The sequence below is a fragment of the Mustela putorius genome, unplaced genomic scaffold (assembly GCF_011764305.1).
Source record: "Mustela putorius furo isolate JIRA1106 unplaced genomic scaffold, ASM1176430v1.1 tig00003853_pilon_pilon_pilon, whole genome shotgun sequence".
NCBI lineage: Eukaryota > Metazoa > Chordata > Mammalia > Carnivora > Mustelidae > Mustela > Mustela putorius.
The window spans coordinates 44,013,181-44,039,705 of record NW_025422005.1 but is presented as its reverse complement, the minus strand read 5'-3'; the positions used below and the strand labels follow the sequence as shown (position 1 = coordinate 44,039,705).

Genomic DNA, 26,525 nt, shown 5'->3' with positions numbered 1-26,525 from the left:
TGATATATTCCTTAGGATTTTCTGCGTACAACATTGTGTCATCAATGAATGTAAATAGTTTCATTCTTCCATTTCAGTATGAATGAAGGCCTTTATTTCTTATTTTGCCTAAGAGCTCTAGCCAGATACTCCAGTATAGTGTTGAATGATGGAAGCTGTGAGAATAGAAATCCTTCTTTTTCTGGACTTCAGAGGAATGCATTCAGTCTTTGACAATTAAGTATGATGTTAATTATAGACTTTCTTAGATGCCTTTATCAGGTTGAAGAAATTCCCTTTTTGTTGAATTTTTTTTTATCATGAAAAAGTGTTGAATTTTGTGAATATTTTTTCTGAATCTGTTGAGATGATCATGTGTTTTTATTTTTTATTCTGCTATGTAGTGTATTGATTGATTTTTGTTTTCTAAACGAACCTTGCATGCCTGGGATAAATCATACTTCCTCACGTGTATAATCCTTTTTATATACTGCTGGGTTTGGTTTGCTGGTTTATTATGAAGGATTTTTGTATTAATATATTCATGGGGATATTGATCTGTCCATGTATTTTTTTAAACTGTGGTAAAATATTCCTAACTTAAATTTACCATTTTAACCATTTTCAAGTATAGTTCTGTGGCAGTAAATACATTCCATTGTTCTCTGACCATCACACCATCCATCTCCAGAATTTTTTCATCTTCCTAAACTGAAACTATATATTCAGTAAACAGTAACTTCGTATTCTCCCTTGCCTCCAGCCCTTGGCAACCACCATTCTATTTTCTGTTCTATTAATATGACTACTCTTGTTACTTCATATACATGGAAACATACAGTATTTGTACTTTTGTGACTGGCTTATTTCATTTAGCACCAGTGTCTTCAGGGTTCATGCAGGGTTGTAGCATGTATGAAAATTTCCTTCTTTTTAAAGACTGAATATACTACTGCCTGTAAATACCACATTTAGTTTATCCATTCATTCATCAAGCATCTCTCATTGTGAAGTATCTTTGCCTGGTTTTAATATCAGAGTTACACTGACCTCGTAAAATAAATTGGTAAGTGTTCCCTCCTTTTTGGGGGGGATGGGGAAGAGTGTGAAGGATTGATGTTAATTCTTCTTTGAGAGTTTGGTTACAATTGATCGGTAATGGCTTCTAGCCCTGGCCTTTTCTCTGTGGGAAGCTTTTGATTACAAGCACTCCATTTACTTGGTATAGGTCTATTGAGATTTTGTTTCTTCTTGGGTCAGTTTTGGTAGTTTATGTCCTCCTAGGAATATATCCAATTCATGTATATTATCTAATTTGTTGTCGTATAATCATCAATAGTATTCTTTACAGTTGTTTTTATCTTTGTAAGGTCAGTGTTGATATCCCCTCTTTTGTTCCTGATTTTTGTAATTTGAATCTCTCTTTCTTTCTTGGTTAGTCTGGCTAAAAATTTCTTTTTTTTTTGTTGATCTTTTTAAAGAACCAACTTTTGGGTTTAATGCCTCTATTATTTTTTCTTTTCTTTCATTTGTTTCCACTGTAATCCTTATTATTTTTTTTCCTCCTGTTTTCTTGGGTTTAGTTTGCTCTTTTTCTACTTCTATAAGGTTCATGGTCAGGTTATTGGTTTGAGATCTTTCTTCTTTTTAAAAAAATCTTCCTTTAATCACTGCATGATAAGTTTTGTTATATTTTAATTTTCATTCATCTCAAAGCACTTTCTAATTTCCCTTGTGATTTTTTTTTTTTTTGACCCAGTGGTATTTAGAAGTTTGTTGTTTAATTATCACATGTTATTAGATTTCCCAAATTTCCTTCTGCTCTTGATTTCTAATTTCATTCCATTGTGGTCAGAGAACACACTTTGTATGATTTAATCCTTTCAGATTTTTTGAGGCTTGTTTCAGGACCTAACATGCTCTGTCCTGAAGAGTGTTCTGTGTACACTTAAGAATATATATTCTGCTGTGATTGGCTGGAATAATCTATAAATGCCTTTTAGATTTAGTTAGTTTGTAGTATTATTTATTTAACTCTTCCATATCCTTGTGATCTTCTGTCTTGTTCTCTTGTTCTGTTACTGAAAATGAGATGTCAAAGTCTCCAACTATTCTTGTTGAAGTATATATTTCTGTCTTAAATTCTGTCACTTTTTGCTTTCTTTACTTTGAGTCTCATTTGTTACATGCATACATTTTTATAATTGTTATGTCTTTCTGATGGATTGTTTTATCATAAAAAATTCCTTGTCTTTAGTAACATATTTTTGCATAATATGTGTTTTTTTCCTGATATTAGTGTAGCCAGCCACTACAGCTCTCTTTTGGTTATTCTTTTCATGGTATGTCTTTTCCCATCCTTTTATTTTATCTATCTGATATTTTGATCTTTTTTAGAAAATCATTATGAAGTATACCTTTTAATCTTTAGTAGTATCTTTGAACATCTACTCTGACTCATACTGGTATAGCCATTTTTGTGTGTACATGATATATCTTTTGCATCCTTTTAGTTCAGCCTGTTTGTGTCTTTGAATCTGAAGCATGTCTGTTGTAGATACCATAAAGTTGGATCATTTTTTATTCATTTTATTTTTAAATTCTATCTTTTTTTTTTTTTTTTTTTTTTTAAGAGAGAGAGAGTACATGCATATGCACATGAACTGGGATGTGGTGGGGTGGAGCAGAGAGAGAGAGAGAATCCCAAGCAGGCTACACACTCAGTGCAGAGCCCAACACGAGGCTCGCTCTCACAGCCCTGAGATCATGACCTGAGCCGACATAAAGGGTTGGATGCTCAATCAACTGGGCCATTCAAGTACCCCTAGTTGGATCAGTTTTTAAAATTCATTCTGCAGATCTCTACCATTTTCATTGGAGTGTTTAGTCCATTTATATTTAACATATTACTGATAATTATAACTTAATTGATAAGACAAAATTTACATCTGCCATTTTGCTCTTTGTCTTCTGTGTCTTATGCTTTTTTATTCCTCTAATCCTCCCTCCATTGCTCTTTTGTATTAAGTAGATGTTTTTGAGTATACATTTTTAATTTCCTTGGGTTTTTTTGTTGTTTGGTTTGGTTTTTTGTTTTTGTTTTGTTTTGTTTTGTATTACTGGGTAGATTTTTTTAGTTATTTTCTTAGCAGTTGCCCTGTGTATTATAATTAACATCTGAATTTGTAGCAGTGTAGTTCAGATTTAACTTAATTTCAATAGGATACAAAACATTGCTCCATTAACACAGTTTTATAATTATTGCTTTCTGCATCAGTTTTTTAAATCAGATAGGAAAAGAAATGCTGCATTAATACTGTCTTTATATGAGAGAGAGTGATGGGGGCCTGTGGAGTTGGTTCCTTTCACATTTATGCATTTTTAAGAAAATGAAGTCTGTAAAGAAATAGCTTTTACTGGGACGCTTGGATGGCTCAGTTGATTAAGCAGCTGGCTTTGGCTCAGGTCATGATCCCAGCATCCTGGGATCGAGTCCCACATGGGGTTCCTTGCTCTGCAGGGAGCCTGCTTCTCCCTCGGTCACTCTGTCTGCCTGTGCGCATGCTCTCTCTCTCTCTCTCTCTCTGACAAATAAATAAAATCTCTTAAAAAAAAAAAGAAATAGCTTTTACTGGAAAATAGTTATTAAAATGTCGATGTGGTTAATTTTTAAGTGGTGGAATTAATGGTAGGTCTTACTTTTTGCTATACATATTTTCTGTATTTCCTACAAAGTACATGTATACTTATTTAGTAATTCGAGACAAAAACATAAAAATATTTAGAAGCCATTTTTTTTAAAGATTTTATTTATTTATTTGACAGACAGAGATTACACGTAGGCAGAGAAGTAGGCAGAGAAGCAGGCAGAGAGAGAGGAGGAAGCAGGCTCCCTGCTGAGCAGAGAGCCTGATGTGGGACTCCATCCCAGGACCCTGAGATCATGACCCGAGCCGAAGGCAGCGGCTTAACCCACTGAGCCTCCCAGGCGCCCCTAGAAGCCAATTTTTAAAAAGATTTTATTTATTTATTTGACAGAGAGAGAGAGATCACAAGTAGGCAGAGAGGCAGGCAGAAATGTGGGGGAAGCAGGCTCCCTGCTGAGCAGATAGCCCAATACAGTCCTTGATCCCAGGACCCTGAGACCATAACCTGAGCTTAAGGCAGAGGCTTAACCCACTGAGCCACCCGGATGCCCTAGAAGACAAATTATTTATGTTACCAACTAGAATGGGGTTTCAGTCCAAAAGTAGAGCATACTAAGTATAATTTAACTTTATTTTTATTTTTTTACCACTATAGGTATACCCCCACCTCTCTAGATTCATTAGGTTATACCTGTGTAAAATACTTAATTTTCTTAGATTCCCTCTGACTCCAAAATCCTGGGTCTTTATATCTTCATCTGACTAAATTGTTTTTATTTTAATTTTGTAATAATTCCAGATTTACAGAAAAGTTGCAAAAAAGTACATTGCGACTTTACCATAAATCTGGAATTTTTATATAACCTTTATTAGGTTCTTCAAATATTAACATTTTATCACATTTTCTTTATTATTCTCTTTTTGTATGTACACGTGCATCTGTGGTGTTCATATGTATATAAATTTGTGTGTGTCTGTTTTGTTACTGCTTTTTCTGAACTGTTGGAGAATAAATTGTAGACATGATGCCCCTTTACCCTTAAATACTTCAATGTGTGTTTACTAAAAATGAAGATATTTCTAACCTTTGCATGTTATCAAAATGAGGAAATTAACATTGATCCAGTATTAAAGTCCTCTGAAGCCAAGAAGTAAAGTAAAACAGGAACAAAAATGCCTGTTTCAAGATAACCCAGGAACCCATGTCTCAGTTATTTGTCGGGTCACTCTTAGTCTTTTATAACTTCGACATTTTTGAAGAATACAGGCCTAGTTATTTTTTGAGTGTTCCTCACATTGGGTTTCCTCGTGGCTAGTTTCAGGTTTTGCATATCTGGCAGGATGACCACACAACTAATGTTGTGCCTTCATGGTGCACTACTTCAGTGTGCACATGCTGTTCATCTCACTACTGATGGTAAAGACCCTTGCCTCTCTCCCAGGCTCCAGAGGAAGCTCTTAGCTCTTCAGTTGCTTGGTTTTTGGCTTATGAATAGCAGAAATTCATTTCACACTGTTCTGAAGGCTGAAGTCCAAGATCAGAGGATCCACATGGTCAGGTTCTAGTGAGGGTCCCCTTCTGGGTCATAGGCTGCTGCTGAACTCATTGTGTCCTCACCTGCAGGAGAGCAAGGAGAGGGCGCAGCTTTATTGTGACTCCTAGAAAGGCAACCATCTGGAAGCTCGTAGTTTTAGTAGCTACTAGGCGCATTCAGTGATTACATCTATGATTTGACCTATTAACTCCTGTAGAAATTAATGATAGATATTTTGTAGTAATGGCATAGTATGTCATCTGGTTGAATTTCTATTTTGTATGCCCTAATTCTACTTTGATCCTAAGTTATTAAATTTAAACATTTAACAAGTAAACATTTTTGAAAGAATACTAAAATCTTTACTCTTACTAGAGTTCCTTTAAGTAAAACTGTTTTGTTCACAGAACTTAGTAATTTCGTGTATTATATTTTAAAAGCTGAATTTCCCCCATACATTATGATTCTAAACCTATTTCATCCCCCCCACCCTTTACCTCCAGTTTACATTGTTGTCTACTTTGTTTTTAGTTTTTCACCACCTTGCTATTTTTTGTCTTATTTTCATCCCAGTTTAACCACAAACCTAAAAAAAAAAAAAAAGTGTCACGCTTCCTTTAGCTCTCATATGGGATTGAAAATCACTTTCTTCTGTATACTTTTATAATTTCTGCTTTATATTTATGGTCTTTTCTTTAACTGAGGCTAAAAGTAATTTTTTAATGGAATGATTTTATTTTCTAATGATTAAATTATAGAGTGAATTGTGAAAATATTTAGGTTTCAAAGAAACAAGAGTAGGTATTAGGCAGTTTGGGGGAGAGACCAAGGTTGCTTTATAACAGATTACTATGGTAAGAACTTATGGAAAGTCTAGCTGTTACCCTATTGATGGTTGAAACTTTGTTTGAATGAAGTATTTTTTCACTTAATAACACATATTACATACCTGCTTTGTGTTGGGCACCAGGTTCTGGAGATAGTGAGGCGGTCAAAACCAAACAGGGTCCATGTCTTTATGGAGCTTGGTCTAGTGCAGCACACATAAAATATATCACAAATAAGTGTAAAGTCTGTGAGCAGTGCTGTGAAAGAGAAGTTCAGGATGGTAGGAGTATAAAATAATGCAAGGAATTCAGTATAGTTTAGGAGTACCAGAAAGGCTTTTCTAAAAGAGTTATGGATGCACAGCAGTTACATAAAGAAGCTGGATGGGTGAAATTGGGAATAGTGGTATCTCCCTGGCAGTGGACAGAAGTAGATAGATTTGAGAGAAATGGAGGGAGTCTCATCACCAGGTCTTGGAGGGTAGAATGGTAGAATAGGGTTTTAAGAATGAGTCCTTGATTTCTGGGTATGCTGCTCTTCACTGGGTTGGAGATCACCTAAGAGGAAATATCCTAGAACTGAGGTTTGAGAAGCTCCAGTATTTAATGGTCAGGAAGAAGCAGTGTACCAAGAAGAGACAGAACAGAACAGCCAGACCCGCAGGAGGAGCACTGGGAGGTGTGCCCTCCTGGGAGTGAGGCCTGTGAGCTAGCATTTCAAGAAGAGGGAGTGGGCAGAGGGGCAGATACTACTGAGAAGGAATAGTGGGACTGAAACTGCTCATTGGATTTAATGACTTAGTGGTGGCCTGAACAACAGCCTCTGTGGGAGAGTAGGGACTCTGGAAGCCATACTGGTGTGGGGTCAGGGAAGAGTCAGTGTGAGGAGATGGAGAAGCAATACGGAGAACTCCTTGGGGAAACCTCTCCCTTCTGAAAGCAGGGGGAGGTGGTGTGCTCTTTCATAGATACTGAAGATCTCAAGAGATAGAAAAAAGAGGTGGGCTGGCCTCTTTGAGAGCCGGGGATGCCGCCATGACGAGAGGTCGCAGGATCTGAGATGAGATAGTCTGGCAGAAGATGTGACTATGAGAAAAAGATAGGGAATCCACACTCAGTGTTCACAGCTCCCATTGGGGCAGCATCTGTTCTGTGTCCAAGTGAGACATTTTACAGTAGTCACTAATGAGTGTATTTGTTTTCTTACCATAATCCCTTTTTGTCAGAAGAATGATGAAAATGGAAACTGCTCAGGGGAAGGAATTGAATTCCCTACAACCAATTTGTATGAACTGGAAAGCCGCGTTTTGACTGATCACTGGTCCATCCCTTACAAGCGAGAAGAATCACTAGGCAAATGTCTGTTGGCATCTACCTATTTGGCCAGACTTGGTAAGTTCTTACACCGCAGGACACAGAAGGAGGGGATAGTTTGTTTGATAGGAGCCCTGACGTTAAACTTCACTCTTGTATGATCACCCCTCTGTATGATTTTTTTTTAAAGATTTTATTTATTTATTTGACAGAGAGAAATCCAAGTAGGCAGAGAGAGGGCTCTGTATGATATTTGATTGTTTATTCTCCTAGTCTTGGTATAGCCCCTGTGGAATAAAACCTTTGAATTCAGCCAGCTGTTTTCTTCTAGCTCCAACAGAGGATGAGAGTCTTTAAAATAGAATTTTTTTTTTTTTTTTTAAGATATTGAGAGAGATCACAAGTAGGCAGAGAGGAAGGTGGGGGAGGGGGAAACAGGCTCCCCACTGAGCAGACAGCCTGATGTGGGGCTTGATCCCAGGGCCCTGGGATCATGACCTGAGCTAAAGGCAGAGGCTTAACCCACTGAGCCACCCAGGCACTCCATGCGTCCTTAAAATATAATAGAAAAGCTTTCTAGAAATTGAAATGAACGTTTTCTGCAAAAGCTTGGAGAACTTTAAGGTTCAATTCAGTGTCTTTTTATTCTTTAGGAAAATAAAATAGTATTTATTTAGTGAACATTTTGTGCATATTAAATGTTTGGCACTGTCTTAAGAGCTTTACAAATCTTAAAGTAACAGAGTAATAAAATATCTCCAGGTTGGAAAATGGGTGTCAGTATAAGGAAGCTTCTAGACTCTAAATACATTGAAGAAAAAGTAATTTATTTTTTTCATATTCAGTTAATAAAATCAGATGACTTGGTCCACTGTTCTGTGATTTTTTCCCCCTCATTAAAATTGTGCATAGTTTACCACCATGATTAAATATGAGGCACATCAAAAGGAAATATTTTGACTGGGATCAAATTTAATTCTCACGGCTTTGTATGGCACCTTAGGACTGGCTTTTCGCAGCAGCATTCATTGTGTACCTGTCGGGAGATAGGTACTACGCTACACAGTGGGTCTGAAAAAAAATGCGTCCAGCAGTATTTCCAATGACAAGGAAAATACTTTATTAAGTTTTTTTACACAGTGTATTCCAAAGGGTAATTTTAACAGTGGATTCATTCATTCACTTGGCAAATACTAATCACCTGTTGTGTGCCAGGCACAACTCTGTGCATTTAATAACACTGAGTCCCTCGGTTTGTCTTAGGGAAGAAGAGTGATTTTGGTATCTGTTGAGAATAATTTGTGTTTTTATTAGAGCTGTTTAGGAAAACAACAGCTAGTAAGAGGCTGCTGTTGGTGTTAAGGCCTATTGTTTGAAGTTACTCTGACAATGGAAACCTAAGTTCAACCATTTCACTTTATTTATTATACTGTTAACAAATGTATATGAATTAATAAATATGTGAATATATTGGGCTCTTACAAATACATTAATACTGTGGTTGTCAGTCTGTTCCTTCATCAGAATATATATATTCTGCTTTTAATAATCCCTTAAGAATCAGGGCTCCATAAATAATTCCATACAAATGAATTTGGAATTGATATATATGATTTCTGCAAACTGCCCAAAATCGTAGTAAGGCATGTTGTTTCATTTATTTTACTAAGGTCTTTCCGAGTCTGATGAGAATTGTAAAAGATTTATGGATAGGTGTATGCCTGAAGCCTTTAAAAAGGTAAGGAAAAATGCACTAGTCTGGTTTTTTGGGAGGGGGTGAGAATGAATGGGCTTTTTGTTTTCGCTTTAGTTTTTTGCGTGGGACTAGTTTATGATTCTTGTTCAATGGAGGAATCCCCTACTCAGAACAAAGTCAGTCCAAATTTGGGGCTTATGAATGATTTACTTTTATATTTAATTGTTTGTGCATGTCTTTGGACGGCTGTAACGTTTCCTTCCTTCTCTTTAATTGCCAAAAGATAGGCTAGGCTTACCTATGCGAGGAAATGATGCCATACTAATCTAAGGCTTGTGGCATTTAGAAAGATAATACTTCTTTATCAAAATACAAGCCATTTGTACTGTACTGATTGTTGTACTGAGACAGAAGAGGAATTTGAATAGTACAAAGTTTGACTGGGTTGAGTATGTTCCATGGCAAAATGGCAGGTGTGTTGCAGCTTCTATGGCAGAGCAAGAGTCATGCGCTTCCTCCCCTTCTGGTCACATCGCTTACAAAGCGATTTTTCTTAACAGGGAGAATAGGAGATCACAGGACTTGTGTTTCAGAAAGCAGTCTAACTCAGCATGATTCCCTTTTCAGGACATGAGTCCTGAATTCCCCAAAGAGCAGGGACAGTGTCATAGACACTGTCGTTTTCCCCAGTGTGTAGCCAGTGCCTACCTCCAAGAAAAAGCTCAGTAAGTCTTTGCTGAATGAATGAGTCTCCCTGCTGTCTTGTCCTTCTGGGTTTTGACATCCATTTTTGTCCCATAGGCAAGGAAGTCACTAGATCTACAGATGGGTGAAGACTGTATTTATCTTGAACACAGCAAAATAAACTGTTCATTTGTAAACTATTATTCCCATCTACATATTGATAGACTCTCCCTTGATTCAAGGCGTACAAAATAACAAAATTAATTCTAGGAACAAAAACAGCTGCATCTCTGAAAAAAAGTGTGAAATTCTTAAAAATTGTCATTTGGGCAGAGATTACATGAAATCAAGACTTATGTTCATTTTGGGTGAATTCATCTACCAATTTATCATTTAAAATTATTTTAAGCTTTTACAAATTCTGTTAAGAATTACAGTAATTTTTTTAAAAATAGCCGAATTTTTGTAATGTCACATGCTGTGACACATTATGTTGTATGCATAAATTTACAGAGAAAGAAAATGCAGCTTTATTCAGAGTCATGGAGAAGGATTTATCAGTATAAAGACCTTTAGGTTGATCTCCAGATCCAGACAGCCCTGTGTCAACACAGGTCACTGACAAGTTACATATTTAGAGTGTATGACTGTAACTCGGTGCAGAAACACTTCAGAAAGCAGTTTTATATTATGTCCTCAGCTGTTTGTAATAGTGTAATAAATGGTCCAGCGGTTGGTTGCTCGGTTGTGTTTTTTTTTTTTTTTTTTGTGGAACACTAGCACAAAGGTACCCTCTGTTACATTGTTCAGTGTTGTTTATGTAAAACTGTGTATGTTAAATTCTCTTTACAGTTTAGAGCTATTAAAAAGGTTCTCCTTCGCATCAGTAAAGCATACTTTTTAAAAATTAAATCAGAATTTAATTTACAGAATTCTGTGTGCCTTTAGACTTGGCTACCAGAAAGCTCAGTAGCGTTTTATATAACTGGTATCATTTCCCTTAGCTGTGTTTCCTGGTGTGATGACCATCTCTCTTCCCTCTTTCTTGACTTTTCTTGCAAGACACATCAAATGTTTGATTAGAAGGAAGGGTGTAAGTAATAAGCAACTGTATGAATAAGGCACACCAAAGGGGCTCTTGTCGTGTCTGCCTTCTGTACCTTTTACCTTGAGGTCGGCCTGGATCCCATATTGTGTGTTCAAGCAGGGAAGGAAATAGAAGTCTGGCATACTTAAACCCCTGCATACTTAAACCTTGAGCACAACTTCCCCCCAAAGGGCTGCCTGTCTTTCCCCCGTCTTCTGCAGGATAGATAGACTTCCCTTTCCACATTCAAAACTGAACAGATGAGATTGCAATAGAGGGAGTGGTGCTAAATCCACATATATTTTATTTTGTAGTCCATGACCCTTCTCAAATGCCAATCGGCTTCATTTTGCTTTTTTATTTAAGTGGAGAAAGAAGATAGCAGGCAAAAAATTCTTGCCAAAAAAAAAAAATAGTAACTCATTGGTTTATATGAAGTCAGTCTTATGACTATTACTCATGTGACCAAATAGTTCAGCTAATTGGTATTTAGAAATCTGGAAGTGGGGTTTTTCTCTGCAGCTAAAGAAGTTTGGGCTCTTTTAAGCTGCTCTTACTAAGGGGTTCTCATTGTGACCAAGGTGGAATTTTTATTGCATAGTATTTTCCTTCTAAAGGGAAATCTTACAAAAACATGAAACCACCATACCAATTTGCCATTATTTTATTAAGTGATTCCCTTTGATTTCTCATTCCCCATTCCAGCAAGTTGTTCCTGCCTTAGATTTCCCCGAGGACTAGACTGAGGATTGGAGAAATCCACTGGTGGTTATTCTAGATTCATCTATGTGCCTTTTCCCTCCTTTTTAATGAATCTAAGATGCTGAGTGTAAGATGCAACATTGTTATATATTTTGTTTTATATTAAAGAAAAATAGCTGCAAAATGTTACAATGCCTTATCCCTTAGAACTTCTAGATTTACTTAAACATTTTTTTAAAAATTGAGTGTCCTTCTGTACATATCGAAAAGGAAATTATAAGTGAAAGGAAATTATCTAGTAAAGTATTTCTAAAATTTCTTTCACATTCAGAGTCCCATTGCCATCTGGTCAGCAGGTGGAAAGATGTAGTCCTGTTTCTAAAATATTAAAAATACATCAAGAATATGTTCAAATCGTGAAATATAGCGCACATCTCTTAGATTCTAAGAATATTGGTTAATAGTGACAGCCAAAATATATTAATAATAATACCTTACTATTTACAAAACACTTTCACTTTTGTTTTATCTTTTGATACTCATCACACCTTTGTGAAGTGGATAGGAGTTTTGCTTCTTTAGACATGAGACAGCTGAGCCCCTGGGAACTTGGGTAATTTTTGTCCAAGGCCATACAGCTATAAAGCAGTAGTAGCTCCAGGATTTGGCCTCAGATTCTTACTTGCTCAGGTTCTTACTTGCTCTACACCATTTGACCTCCCCAAGTAATAAGGAAAAGTAGAGAAACAAAGGAAAATCTTCTCTTAAACCACCTGTTTCAGTTGAATTAAGGAAATTAACATTGAAAGGCAAAACTCATGTTGACTCTGAAATCATTGAGCGAGTAGATGGGCTGCAGGTTGTAGGCCTTTTAAAGCAAGTCATCTGTGTAAAAGTGATACTATGGAAATCATCTCATGATTATTCAAGATTGAACTGATAAACATTAGACTTCTGCTTTTCAAGTTAGACTCTAAAGCTAGCCCTTTGTTTCTGTAGCTCCTGACTTCGAGTGCTGTTCACAAATGGGGTACTGAAATTCATGAAGGAATCTACAACATGTTGATGCTATTAATAGAACTGGTTGCAGAGAGAATTAAACAAGATCCGATTCCCACTGGTCTCCTGGGTGTGCTTACGATGGTACAGTATCTCTAAAATATGAAGTACTCTGTGTTTTGATTTTGTTTAAAATACCAACTGTCCTATAACTTGTAATTAATAAAGAGTGATAATGATACTGTAAAATATATTAACTTAGCTTTTAGGGACCTTGCTTTTTTATTTTAAAAACAGAGCAGTCATTCATTCTGTGTTCTCAGTTTTAACAAAATACCTTTCTAATTTTAATAGCTTTCTCAGCTCGTAGAATAATTAAATTGCTTTCCCTCATGTCTTCCTGATTATTCACATCATAAATGCTTTCACAGGGGTGCTCCTGTGGTTTGGTTTTTGGCCTTTTTCCCTGACTAGTCCCAGTAGCTGTGTGAAGAAGGGGCCTTTACGGCCCTGCTGGCCGGCCGTACCGTGCCAGCTCCAGGACACCTGGCTGCGCGCCCTGTTTTCTCTCCCAGTGGCCACTGGACAGGAGGGGAGAGCTCTGCCTCACTCATCCGCTTCTCTGCACTAGCTTGGGAATTCACGCTGTTGGGATATTTCTAAGATTCCATTACCAAAGGAGTCCAAGGCTATATTTTTCTTCTTTTCTAATGCTAATATTTGTTGCTATAGAAATAGATAATAATAGTGCTTCTCTGTTCTCTTTGAATCTAGGCTTTCAATCCTGATAATGAATACCATTTTAAAAACAGAATGAAAGTGTCTCAGAGGAATTGGACAGAAGTGTTTGGGGAGGGAAATATGTTTGCTGTTTCACCTGTGTCTACTTTCCAAAAGGTAAACATGATCTTGTTTCGTCATTTTATAGAGAAATGTATTGAAAAAGATTTTATGTGCCACAAAAATTTACGTGGAAGGATTAAAACAGTCTGTGAAAAATGACAGATATTCCATATGGCTCATAAAATTGCTTAACTTTTTTTTTTCAGATATTGCGTATTTTTCCACAGCCATTAACGAGCATCATAAATAATTTTATAGATTTGAAATGTTTAGCGAAATGCAGAATGACTGCCTGACATCAGTGCCCTATTTATTGAATTGTCAGAACCCCAATTTAATGGGTGTCCCAGTTTCTTAGAGATGTTTGAGAAGCTAGAGCATGTGAAACCATTTGAAGTGGCTAATTATGCCTAGAAAAAATAATCTAGAAGGTACTCTTATGTATCATTTTCTTTTAAACTCCAGAAGCATTAAAGCTTTGGGGTTTTTTTTCTAAGCCAAGAACCAGTTATCTTGATTTTATATTTAAAGGCCTACAGTGTACCCAGTAACATTATACCCACAAGGAGTACATTATCTAAACATCTATTGGTCGAACTCTGGTTTTTGAGGAACTGTACAAAGGAGTCAATCAAGTAGATAGAAAACTTGACCACTGCTTTAGTCGAACCAGAAGTTTGGTTCAGTAGTTATATAAAGAGTAGTAAGCCATGGCTCCTAACTTAGAGCTAGCAGAGGAAATTTAAAAACCAAAACTTAAGGTACCACGGACAGAACATGCAGTCATTGTAATGCCGACTACAGGAGGGGGTGGTCCGTGTTGTCTGGGAGGGTCAGGCAGTCCTTCGGGGAGGAGGGGATGAGGCCGAGTGGAAAGGGCAGTGAGTACACACTCCAGCGTTTGATCTCCACAACAACTCCATGAGCGGGGTACTATTTCTGACCCCATTTCATGGACAAGAAACTGAGGCACACAGGAGTTGAGTCCTTGCCCAAGTCCACAAACCTCATCACAGGAAGAACCCACGTAATCCAGCCTCATCTGTAATTGTATACAGTCTTTCCTCCCAAAATATTCAAACCTCGTCTGCAGTTGTGTTGTGAAGGTTGGATGACAACTGTCTACGCAGCCACTAACCCCGGGGGTTCGATATCGTTCAATATCGCCGGATATTCCTTAGCTTCCCCTCAATCTCCGCACATGACATCCAGGACCAGAAAGGGTCATTCTGTGCATTTCCTCTCAGTACTGCACAGCAGTTCTCCCTCCTGCAAAGGCCTGAGATCATTCCCTTTCTTCTTGCCTTCTGAAGCATTTTCCTCAAGTTTTCTGTCCTTTGTTCAGTATCTGCAGTCTTTTTCTCTCTGTTGGAGCATTCCCGTTGTGTACCTCATGCTCTAGTCTTTCCCATCTTTAAACATTCTGCCTTGGACCCCACGTCCCTGTCTAGCTTCAGCATCATTCGCTGCCCTCCACACCCCTACCAGAGAAGATTCCACTTTTCTCCCCTCCCACTTGTTCTTTTACTGGTTATCCTGGAATTGTAACTTACGTAAGTGAAATCAAAATTTCATGAATATCTTTGTCCTCCTCTGAGCAGCACGTAAAGACCTTGGAATGTTTCATATGCTCATTCCCCACCTGACTGATTTACTCTCTGTCCCCTTGTTTTTAGCATGCAGTGTTTTAGTCCTTTCCTGTCTTGCTTTACCCTCAAACAGATACCATCATTGTTCTCTTCTATGGTGTTTTAACTTAGCCATATGTATGTACTGTTTCACTGAGTACCATTCCTTCTGTACCTATTCACTGGGATCATTTTTCTTCTTTCCGGAGTGCATTCTCCCAAGTATCTTGGTGGTTAAGTCTGTGTTTTTGATGGCCTGAGCTTTATTTGATTTCCCATGCCTCAAAGAATATTTTCACTGGGTTTTTAATTCTAAATTGACTGCTACACTTTCAGAATGTCAGAGGTACTATGTCAGTGTCTTCTGGCTTTGATTATTGCTGTTGAGAAGTTGGTGGTTGATCTGACTGTTGCTTTTATAAGAAGTTTGTTTGCTTTTGGAGATACCCTCTTTCTCTTTGATATTTGGCAGTTTGACTCTCCTGTGACTGTGGGTTTCTAAATCTAAGGACTAATGTCTTATATCAGTTCTGGAAAATTCTCAGCCATTATCATGCCTCTTCCCCACTAGTCAGTCTCTCCTCTTCAGAACTTCAAGTGGATACATGTTAAACCTTTGCATCTGTCCTCCATGTCCCTTAACCTCTGTCATATTTCCCATCTTCCTGTGTCCTTGTGCTGTAGGTTGTGATCATTTCTTTCAGATTTGGGATTTAGTTCCCTAATCATGGTTCTGTCCATATCAAGTATGCTGTCTAACCTGTTTGTTAAAAGTCTTCAATTTCAGTGTCTTTTCTTCATTTATATAAATTCTATTTGATTCTCCTTTGACTTTGTTTACTCATTTTTATTATCTCATGTTCCTGCCTCGTGTTTTCATTCTCCTGTGTGTTTGTGTTCTTTGTCTGATATCTACAACTCTGATTCTGCTGGTTTTTACCAACGTGAACTTGTTTTATGTCTGTATGTGTATATATATAAAAAAAAATACACGTTTGTGTTTGTTTTTCTGTGAAGTTGTATTTCCTGAAATTAAATCTGGAAGTATTGTTTGAGGCCTGGATTGAAAGTTCCTTCCTTTCAAAGAGGGTTTACCTTTACTTCCTCCAGGTGCCTGGGAGCACAAATCTGGGATCACTTGAAAATAAATTCTCAGCTTAAGGTATTTCAGACCATAAAGTCAGTGTGAATTTTTTTTTTAAGATTTATTTATTTATTCTAGAGACGGAAAGAGAGGGAGTATGAGTGGGGGCAAGGGGAGAGGGAGAGAGAGAATCTCAAGCAGACTCCACACTGAGTGCAGAACCTGACCTGAAGCCCAATCTCACCACCCGGAGATCATGACCTGAGCCAAGACCAAGAGTCGGCTGGCCAATCTTCTGAGCTGCCTAGCGCCGCAAAGTCAGTGTGAATTTCAGAATTGAAGCCGAGTGAGGCAAGTCAGTGGTTATAGACTCTTAAGAGTTTTTTTCCTCCCCTCCATCCAGGATCAGAGTCAAGGTAGGCAGGCTTCCCTGTTGTTCTCCCTTTCTTGCAGATGATTTCTTTTAGTTCACCTTACACTGAGGAGGTAGCCCTTTGAGCTCCAGCTTTATGTGACTCTCTCCTCTTGGTTTCCCAGCCCCTCGTTGGCTGTGAAGATGGAGGCCAGACCTCACCGGGGTTCCACAGCCTACACGTGAAGGCTGGCCTCAGAGTCTACTTACCTCACATGATTTCTGCTTTCTCTTTGTTTTCAGTTTCTGAGCACTTTGTGCCAACTCAGCTGTATGTTTTAAAAGATTTTTTAAGTGTTTTTGTCCTGTGGCATTAGTGCTCTTCTGTTAGAGAGGTGTTTAGGTATTAGAGGTTAGCTAGACTGAAGTCTCCATGAACTCCTCAGAGTGTGACAGTCTGTGTTCTTTTTCTGCCATTTCCCTTTAACTGCTCTCGGTAAGGCACCGACAGCCTCCACATGTCCAGAGCCACAGGAAATGTCTCTTGATCCCCATCAACAGGGATGGTCACTGTCAGTTCCTGCCTCCCCCAAATCAGTTGTTCTGTAGTCTCTTGCTTCTCTGCCTAATCCGTAAATCATCACATTGCCTTCCGTGATTCCTTCACCTCCATTCAGCTTTGACCCAGAGACGCCTTTCCTTTGTTCGTTATTCTTTCCCTAAGAACTGTCTTCCATTTTCATGGCTGTAAATGCCATCTTTATGCTCCTGGCCCTTCAGTTTGTGTTCTCTGTGACCCAAACATTTTCTCTGAGCCCACCAGACTTGAAGAACCAACTGTTTTCCTTTTGGTTGCTACACAGACATCTCAAATTTAGTGTGCCTGAAATGGAACTTCCTTCTGTCTCCAGCCTTCCTCCTTCTTCCTGTCAGTAAACAGCATCACCGTCTACCGAGGTGCTCAAGTCAGACACACAGGAGTCTGCCACGATTCATCCCTTATGACCCGCCTCCAACTGTAAACACGTCCTTGGAGTTCATCTCAAAGGTGTTCAGTTCTCTCTGTCTCTGCTGCTACTGCCCTACTGGTGACACCATCACACCTTACCTAGTTACTGCACTGGTCTTCCAACTGCGCCTCTCCCTTCCACTCACCTTCATGCATTCTATTCCACCCACCACACAACTGCGAGATTGGTCATCTTACAACATAAAAGGTGTCACTATCTGGTTTAAACACTTTTGTTGCTTTCCTTCTAATCCCAGTGGGCACGTTTCCATGTGATCTGAGTTTGTCTCTCTCGACATCTCCACCTGTGCCACTCTTCCCAGCTCAGTGCGTCCCACCTGGGAGAATCCCTCCCAGTTCGTCTTCATGACCTTCCCCAAACTGGACCTTTGCCATTTTGGCCTCTCTGCCTTGACTCTTTGAATGGCTAAATCGCTGTCATCCTGTAGGGTCCAGCTCAAAGACCTCTTCTCCAGAGAGGGTTTCTATGACCACTGCTCTGAGCAGAGTAGGCTCCTTCCATTTCTCATTTGAGGACCGTTTGGTGGTTTTTCCTTTTGTGGGGTTGAGCCCAGACTGAATTCTGTGATGTATGTGGTGGTTTATTTGTTTTTGTGGACACTGCTACAGTATGAGCTCCGTGAAAGCAGGGACCACATCTTTTCATAGTCACTGCTCCCCCACGATGGTATCCAGCCCCCGGAGCAGTGAAAGCTTTGAAAAGGAAAGCAAGGAGGGAAAGTGGGAAAAAGAAAGCGCATGCTCCAGTGTACCTATTAATGGGACAGCTGGGACTGAAACTTAACCTTACTTTATTCGGGATCTGCTACTCCTTAGGTTAGGAATTCTTCATGTCTAAAGTGTAACTTTCTTAGAGAATTTAACTCAAGTTATCCAGCACCTTGGAGAGCTTGACAGCTGCTCTGAGCAACGCAGAAAGGCACGAATGCGCCATGCTCTAGCAATGCCATTCCCCAGCCCAGAGGCGCAGCCCCGTTCTCCCCCCACAGTCATGTACAGCAGTGGCCCAGATGCCCGTGGAGAAACCTGTAGAAAGCCTTTTGGAATGTTTTTGACATCTTTGTATTTTATTTTCTCCCCACATTTGACAGAGGTTAAAAGAAATATGGGGGTTAATGGGGAGAGTTCTCATCTTGCCATCTCAATTTCTGTTTTCTTTTCTCACAGGAGCCTCATGGATGGGTTGTGGACTTGGTAAATAAGGTATTCAACTTTCATTAATACAGTCATGTTTTCCTTCTTCTAACTAGATAACCTGGAGTTTGGTATTTTAAGTAAATGACAGCTAGAGATAGTAATAGGAACTTCTTTTTGTAAGGAGGTTGATTCTGTAGTTCCTCCTCTTTTGCTGTTTATACAATGCACGTCAGCTTTAGGACTCAGCAGGATGATCTTTGTGGTGACTCGCTCAAGATCAGTATTACCTAGGGCATGTTGATTGAGTAGAATATAGTAGCCTTCGTTTTTTGCTTAAATTATTGGTATACACCATTTAAAAATTAATTTGTGCCCTTTTCCCCCCTCAGTTTGGAGAATTAGGTGGATTTGCAGCAATCCAAGCCAAGCTTCATTCAGAAGATATAGAACTTGGGGTAAGTTAATGTGCCCAGAATGGAAGTTTGCTTTGTTCAGGCTGGTATGTAACCCAAGGGACACGGTCTGGACCGAGTCAGGGACCCAGACTCACGCTTTCTTTCCACTGTTCATCCTGAAGGATCAGGTGTCTGCCAGGTATGTGTGTGTTATCTCTGTGGGAGCAGCTTTGTGGTTCTGATAACCAAAGAAAATGTTCACACCTAATTATAATCCTGTTTCCGTTGGGGGGGTATTTGCTCTTTTTCACTTCGTTTCCCATTGCCTGTGGTATTTGTCTCTTAATTTGTGAGGGTTATGTGATGTTCTCTTGCTTTTTAAAGGACAGGGGCTGTCTGTGGCAAGTGCACGTGTATGTAACAATGTCATGATTCATAACAGTGTGCCTAGTGTCAGGCGCAAGTAAAGTAATTCATCTCAAGGTTGTTAGTAAGCTTTCTGGTGTGACAGCGATGCATAGACAGCCAAGGACTATGACAGGAGCTGAGACTCTCCCTCAGGCACAGTGCCATTCTCTTTTTATGTGACTTCCTTTTCTCAAAAGAAGTTTAACCTTGTGGGAAGAGGGAATAACTCGGTCTCTAATTTCTCACCAAGCACCGCCCTCTTTGTAACCCAGAGCACTTTGTTCTGTTTTCTAGTCAGTTATCCAGTCAGCTATTCATTGTGTACTTGCCCCGCATAAGGCATGGTGCTAGCTACTGTGATGTGATCAGAACAGAAGGTCATGTGTTGCCCCTAAGTGATGCGGTATTGTGCGTGGGGCAGCAGTGGTTCCTGAGGAACCATGGCTGAGCAGCTGACTCCCTTGATCCGAGGAGAGAGACTGACACCTTCTTTCCACTGTTCATCCTGAAGGATCAGGTGTCTGCCAGTTCATGACTACTACTACTGACACTGACCAGGGAGCATCTTCTACCTTCCCGGACTTGAACTAGCTTGTTAGGCTGTCATTTGGATTCCCCATTAGAAGTGACTTGACCAGGAAAATACTGAGTAGTGATTTAAGAAACAAAGCTTTTAAAACAAAACAAAACAAAAAAATCAATTCAGATATAAGGTTTTATCCACTTTATTGTTTCTCAAGAACTGGCTGTATAGGTCATTGGCCATATCAGAAATGAGCCTCATTTTTTTTTATGTTGAAACACTAATTTCTGGCAGAGTTAATTTATTAAAAAACAAAAACAGAGCATCCCAGTTTCTAGCCTGCTTGGAAGAAAATTGGCTAAGTGTGGATATATAGGAATCTGGGCTTACGCTCACTGTTACCAAATATCTTGAGGTTAAACATTCTTCCAGGATATTTCCCATTTTTCAGAACAACTGTGTTGTTGCTGCATTTGACACAATTACATTGTTTAGGTTGTATTTGAGGAGAGGGTAAAATTCAGGCATAGGAGAAAGAGATTCCCAAAGATTGAGATTCTAATTTTAGCAAACAAGTATGATTAAAATTTCACAATAGATGCCTGGTTTCTGACCAGTTAAGGAGGTGATTATGTCCTAGAATAAATTCAGGCCACTGAGTACAAATAAATGTATTCATTTTACATTTATATTTACATAGTTTTGAATTTGAAAAATACTGGAAAAAAATATCTTTCACAATTTGTCAATGAAAGATACCTGTACAAAATATGGAATGAAAGTTGCCTGTCCCTGACCCCCATGCACGTATACCTACCTCCTAGGTAATAACTACCCATTTAATGCATAGCTTTCCTGACTTTGTCATATATATATGTAAAATATACCTGTGCATGTTCTTTTCTTCTTTCTCTTTCTCTCTTTAAAACTGAATTTTGTAATCAAGCTATACGTAGTAGCATATTTTCATTTAACAATCTGTCGTGGACGTCTTTCCTGGTCAGCACTGTCATTGCTTTTAATGGCTCTCATCAGTTTCTGCACCTATTGTACCCTGATGCTGTCACTTATTAATGGGCATTGGATTATTTCTAAGTTTTGTGCTCTTAAGACCGCTTCCCATATAAATTTGTATTAATGTGCATGTGCTACCATTTCTGAAGGACAGATTCCTAGAAAACGGGATTTCTGGGTTAAAAACTATATACATTTTTAGATTATATTCAGTAGTATTAAATCTCTTTCTGAAAAACTTATACCAATCTGTACTTCCATAAGCCCATTCCTTACTTATCTTGTTAATACTGAATATTTTCCATCTTTAATTTTTCATTATAGTGGACAAAAATAACATTTTATTTATATTATTAAACATTATTTAATGGGTAAGACTCTGATTTCCTTTGAATTTGAGCATTTCATCTTGTGGTTATTGTCTGTTTGCATTCTTCTATAAATTGACCTAGTTATTTGGGTTACTTTGGGGTTATCTTACTAACTTTCAGGAATTCGTTTTATGTTCAGCATATCGGTGCCGTGTCTACTTTATGTATTAGTAAATTTTTTCTTCCATTCTTTTGCTTCTCTTTTTATTTTTACTGATGGTGCTTTTTGCTATACAGAAGCTTCCATATTTTATGTGAAATATTTTTTTCCTTAATAACAGTTTGTTTCCTAACTTGCTTAGGGAATGTTCTCCCATCTCAAAGTTGTAAAAATACTCATTTCATTTTATACTTTTATAGTTTAACTTTTTACACCTAGTTCCTGAATTCATTTAGGATTTCTTTTTATGTATTATTACATAAGATAGAGATCCAATTTCATTTTCTTCCAGATGGATAACTAATTGTTGTAAGATCATCTAATGACTAAATCTTTGTTTTCTGTACTATTTTGATGTGTTGTCTCTATCACATGTCAAAGCCCCACATGTCCACGGGTGTGTTCCTGGACTTCTGTCTGAGTCATTCATTCATCTGTTCATTCTTTACTCATTTGTATACTATTGCTCCCTTGTTTTCAACACCAGTAGCGCCAGTTTGTCCAGCATCGTTCTTCTCTCAGATTCTCTTGGTCATTCTCAGAGTTTGAGAATGTCAAGTTGTCCTGCAGAAAATCCCACTGAGATCATATTTGGGATTATGTTGAATTTATAGGTCAGTGTGTGGAAAATTACAGTATAGGTCCTTTCCATTCAAGAACATGTATCTCCTTGTTTATTTGGGCCTTTTCTTATGTATTTTAGTCAAGATTTGTCATTTTCTTCATGGAAGTTTTTGATGTTTTTGTTGAGAGCATATTTCACTTCTTCACCAGCTGTTCTCTCCTTTTTCAAATAAAAATTTTTAATATTCTGTGGTTTGAACTTTAAAAATCTTTCATCCAGTCCTCTAGAGTTTTATTGGCATATTGTGATTTAAATTATATTTAATTTCTATAACAGTTTAAATGGATTGGCATCTTTATATCAGTTCTTCCTCTCCAGGAGAATGGCTTGTCTAGTCATTCATTCATGACTTGATCAAGTCACCATTTCAGATTGTCTCTGATATATTAAAAGGGATTCGTTAAATGCTAAAAAGAAAAAACAGTCTTGCACTGATGTCTAACCTGCACCATCTTTGTTTTCAGGCAGTCTCAGCATTGGTGCAGCCTCTAGGGGTGTGTGCGGAGTACCTCAATTCCTCGGTGGTTCAGGTAAGATGGGGCCACTCTACATTTACTCAGAAGGTGACCCAAGACATACCATTAATCATCATTATCTTTTTATCAGGTTGTTGAGAATCGTGCCTGATCCCAAGTAACTTCTTTTTTTAGGATAAGCTATTTTTCTAGTAAAAATATAATCAGAAGGTAACTAAAAAATGATTAATAATTTAAAGTATAGGAGATCTCTAATATTTATGATTCTATACCTTTTAACTTATCCTTTTATCCTATTTATACGATTACATGTATTTTTATTTATAATATAGGCGGCATAGATCCCAGCCCCCTTCCCAGGATTGTTGAAGGATTCAGTGCCATTGTGTATTAAATTAGAGTGGCATTGAGCAACTCACTGGGCTTACTTACTGGCCAAGTGACTGCTAAATAGTGGCCTAATGGCATATCTCATCTAATTTCTTGGCACTGCAGACCGTAATCCAACAGGTGGTCACACAGGCACAGCTGGGTGTATTCGTTTGCTGATGCTTAAGGTCTATTGTACTTTCTTGTTTCCTTTCCATTTCAGTTAACAAGTTTTACTGAATGAAGTGTCACTTTGAGATACCTTCATTTGGGGCTCCTGGGTGGCTCAGTGGGTTAAAGCCTCTGCCTTCGGCTCAGGTCATGATCCCAGGGTCCTGGGATCGAGCCCTGCAATGGGCTCTCTGCTCAGCAGGGAGCCTGCTTCCTCCTTTCTCTCTGCCTGCCTCTCTGCCTACTTGTGATCTCTGTCTGTCAAATAAATAAATAAAATCTTTAAAAAAAAAAAAAAAGAAAGAAATACCTTCATTTTTTGGTTTTCTTTGTAAATAGATCTGTGAAACCTATAACTTTCACAGAGATTTTTTTTTTTTTAAGTCACTGTAAATGGCTTTGAAAGCATCATGTCCTTTGGGAGCAATGTGTTTGCACTGTTCCCTCTTGTTAATATCTCATTTACTTAGGGCCATTTTAACAAGGGAGATAAGATTTGTTTTAGTAGGTTCTGGAAATGTCTACAATTTCTAAGTATTACATGCTTTCTTTAAATGTCAAAGTAATCCTATAAGATTTTTAAATGAAATCAGATGGCTATTTATGCATTTCTTCATTCTGGTTATTAAGTTCTTTAGAAACATTTAGTGTTCTTTCAGCTTATTAAACATAGAATCATTAGTTTTTTAGTAAGATAAGATACAAGAGGCAAAATAATTTGACTTTTTAATAATTTAATAATTATTAATAATTTAATACTTGGCTTTTTAATAATCAGAGCCAAGATTGGAGTTTTAAATGCTCTTTACCCATGCATTCCAGTGTGGAAAGAGATTTATCATAAATATTCCAGCTGCTAATTAATAATAAGTTTTTTAGAAATTCTAGGTTTACTAGAATTTTTGGAATTTTATAGAGTAAAAAGAGCAAAAAAGTATTGAATATCCAACCGCAGCTTATTTAACTTTATTTCACACTGTCCAACCTTATATTTATTCAGCAATATAGTCATGCCTTGAATTTATTCTCATACTGTATTCACATCCTATTACTTGATATAAACTAACAATTGTCTATACTACTTGCCAGTTCTGTGACTTTGGAAGACATGTGTATGTGCCTTGGCTTCCTTGTCTGTGAAAGGGTGATCCTGCTGTCTCAGCTGCAGTGGGGAGTAAGCAGGGCCTGTGCTGCTGAGGAGAACAGCACGCTCGCCTCCTGCCCTCACAGCCCCCAGTCCTCACTGTACAGTGGGCATGAGGAGAAAGGAGGAGATTCTATTTGGATAGTTGTCTGAGGTCATTTTAATTCATTGCTAATGTCTTCTTGGCTTTGCCAGCCAAGTACTATCTTCTCTTGTCACCAGATAAGTTTTTTAAAAATTATTTTACTTAGATGGAAGTGAGCATTTAGACCAAGCTAATACTTTCTACTTCACGTAATACTTAGAGTCAGTTATTGGATTATGCTACCATTCTGGAGCACAGTGTTGTATTAATCTCCTCTAGAGGCCTCATTTATATCAGCACACAAAAATAATGCATATTGCAGCACATTTTTTGTGCTCCAATTTGTTAAAGTCAAATGTAAAATATTTACTTTATTACAAAAATCATACATACTCATGCTTCCTGTTTTAGTTTATGTGTCTTTGGTTGCTTTTTTTTTTTGTTTCCCCCAAGATTTTATTTGACAGAGAGAGATCACAGGTAGGCAGAACAGCAGACAGAGAGAGAGGAGGAAGCAGACTCCCTGCTGAGCAGAGAGCCCGATGCAGGACTCAGTGCAGGGCTCCGTGCAGAGCTCAGTCCCAGGACCCTGAGATCATCATGTGAGCTGAAGGCAGAGGCTTAACCCACTGAGCCAACCAAGGCACCCTCTCTTCGGTTGCTCTTTAAAAAGACCCTTATGAGGGCGCCTGGGTGGCTCAGTGGGTTAAGCCGCTGCCTTCTGCTCAGGTCATGATCTCAGGGTTCTGGGATCGAGTCCCGCATCGGGCTCTCTGCTCAGCGGGGAGCCTGCTTCCTCCTCTCTCTCTCTCTGCCTGCCTCTATGCCTACTTGTGATCTCTCTCTCTCTGTCAAATAAGTAAATAAATAATCTTAAAAAAAAAAAAAAAGACTCTTACGAGGGACGCGTGGGTGGCTCATTTGGTTAAGCATCTGCCTTTGGTTCAGGTTATGAATCCAGGGTCCTGCAATCAAGTGCTGCATCGGGCTCCCTTCTCAGCCAGGAGCCTGCTTTTCTCTCTGCCTGCTGTTCCCCCTGTTTTGTTCTCGCACTCTCTCTCTCTGACAAATAAATAAAATCCTTTAAAAAAAAAAAGACCCTCATACGAATCACTGAATTCTGGGGCACCTAGGTGACTCAGTAGGTTGAGCGTCTGCCTTCGGCTCAGGTCATGATCCTGGGGTCCTGGGATGGAGCCCCATGTCAGGCTCCCCTTGCTCAGTGGGGAGACTACATTTCTCCTCTCTCTGCACCGCTCCTGCTTGTGCGCGCACTCTCACGCACTCTCTCTCTCCCCTCTCATAAATAAATAAGTATCCCTGAATTCTACTCCTGAAACCAGTATTGCACTGTATGTTAAGGAACTAGAATTTAAGTAAAAATTTGAAGGGAAAAAAAAAAATCTCAAACTTCTATTGGCAAAAACAAAAAAACTTAATAAATGAGACATATTTTAAAAAAATAAAAGGACCCTGCTAAGATAGCAGTGACAGTGACTGCACCCATGTGGTATGAAAGGAGCTGGGGCATGGAGTCCCTTGAGGGTCTGCTTGGGATGCTGGTAGCTAGCTGCAGCATCTGATACTGGAATTGAGGTCTTGGCATTGCACTTTCTCCTCTGTAAAGTGTGAGTGAAAAAGTGACTTACTTCTCTCCAGTTCTGGAGCAGAAGCAACAGTCTTTATTAAGTACAGCACTTCTGTTCCACAGCCGATGCTAGACCCGGTCATCCTTACTACAATCCAGGATGTGCGCAGTGTAGAGGAGAAGGACCTCAAAGACAAGGTAAATCCTGTCTCCCACCAGGTAGGCCCCAGTGCCCGTTCACCCATAGAAGCATAGCCAGGACCTAGGGCAAGGTTCACACACCTTTGTTCTTTGGATCCTGGTCACATACTACTCATATCAAATTAATTATACATTTCCTAACCAAAAAGTGCTTTTTCTGAAGCACCAGGTTGGCTGTAGATCTTAACCAGTAAAGTGAATTTAGGGTTCTCAGTAGGTGATACCATTCAGAGTTCTATTAACATGTTGATTTAGATAGTATTGTAATTGGTATAGCATTGAGGAAGCTTTAAAATAATTCGATACTATAGGCTTATCCAAAGTTGTTTAAATCAATTTTAACACTGAACGTGATTTATTTTGTTGACCTTGAAATTCTCACAGGGCCCTTCCCTTTGCTCACCTGTCTGCTAAGTTTTATTTAAAAGCAAACTAGTTAATTGACTGTACA

The 26,525-nt window shown here is 38.5% G+C and overlaps 1 protein-coding gene across 2 annotated transcripts in view; it reads left to right on the top strand.

Moving 5' to 3' along the window:
- The window catches only part of USP24 (ubiquitin specific peptidase 24), a 138,021-nt gene that overhangs the window by 23,722 nt on the left and 87,774 nt on the right, over window positions 1–26,525 (top strand). Inside the window, exons 2-9 of one of the 2 annotated variants that reach the window (XM_013055630.2) lie at window positions 7,218–7,380; window positions 8,973–9,040; window positions 12,471–12,614; window positions 13,245–13,367; window positions 18,575–18,610; window positions 18,934–18,999; window positions 22,505–22,570; window positions 25,997–26,071. In XM_013055630.2, coding sequence (XP_012911084.1) covers window positions 7,218–7,380; window positions 8,973–9,040; window positions 12,471–12,614; window positions 13,245–13,367; window positions 18,575–18,610; window positions 18,934–18,999; window positions 22,505–22,570; window positions 25,997–26,071 — 741 coding nt within the window. Of the gene's footprint in view, window positions 1–7,214; window positions 7,381–8,972; window positions 9,041–12,470; window positions 12,615–13,244; window positions 13,368–18,574; window positions 18,611–18,933; window positions 19,000–22,504; window positions 22,571–25,996; window positions 26,072–26,525 lie in introns of both variants that reach the window. The other variant, XM_004751618.3, reaches the window with a different exon arrangement.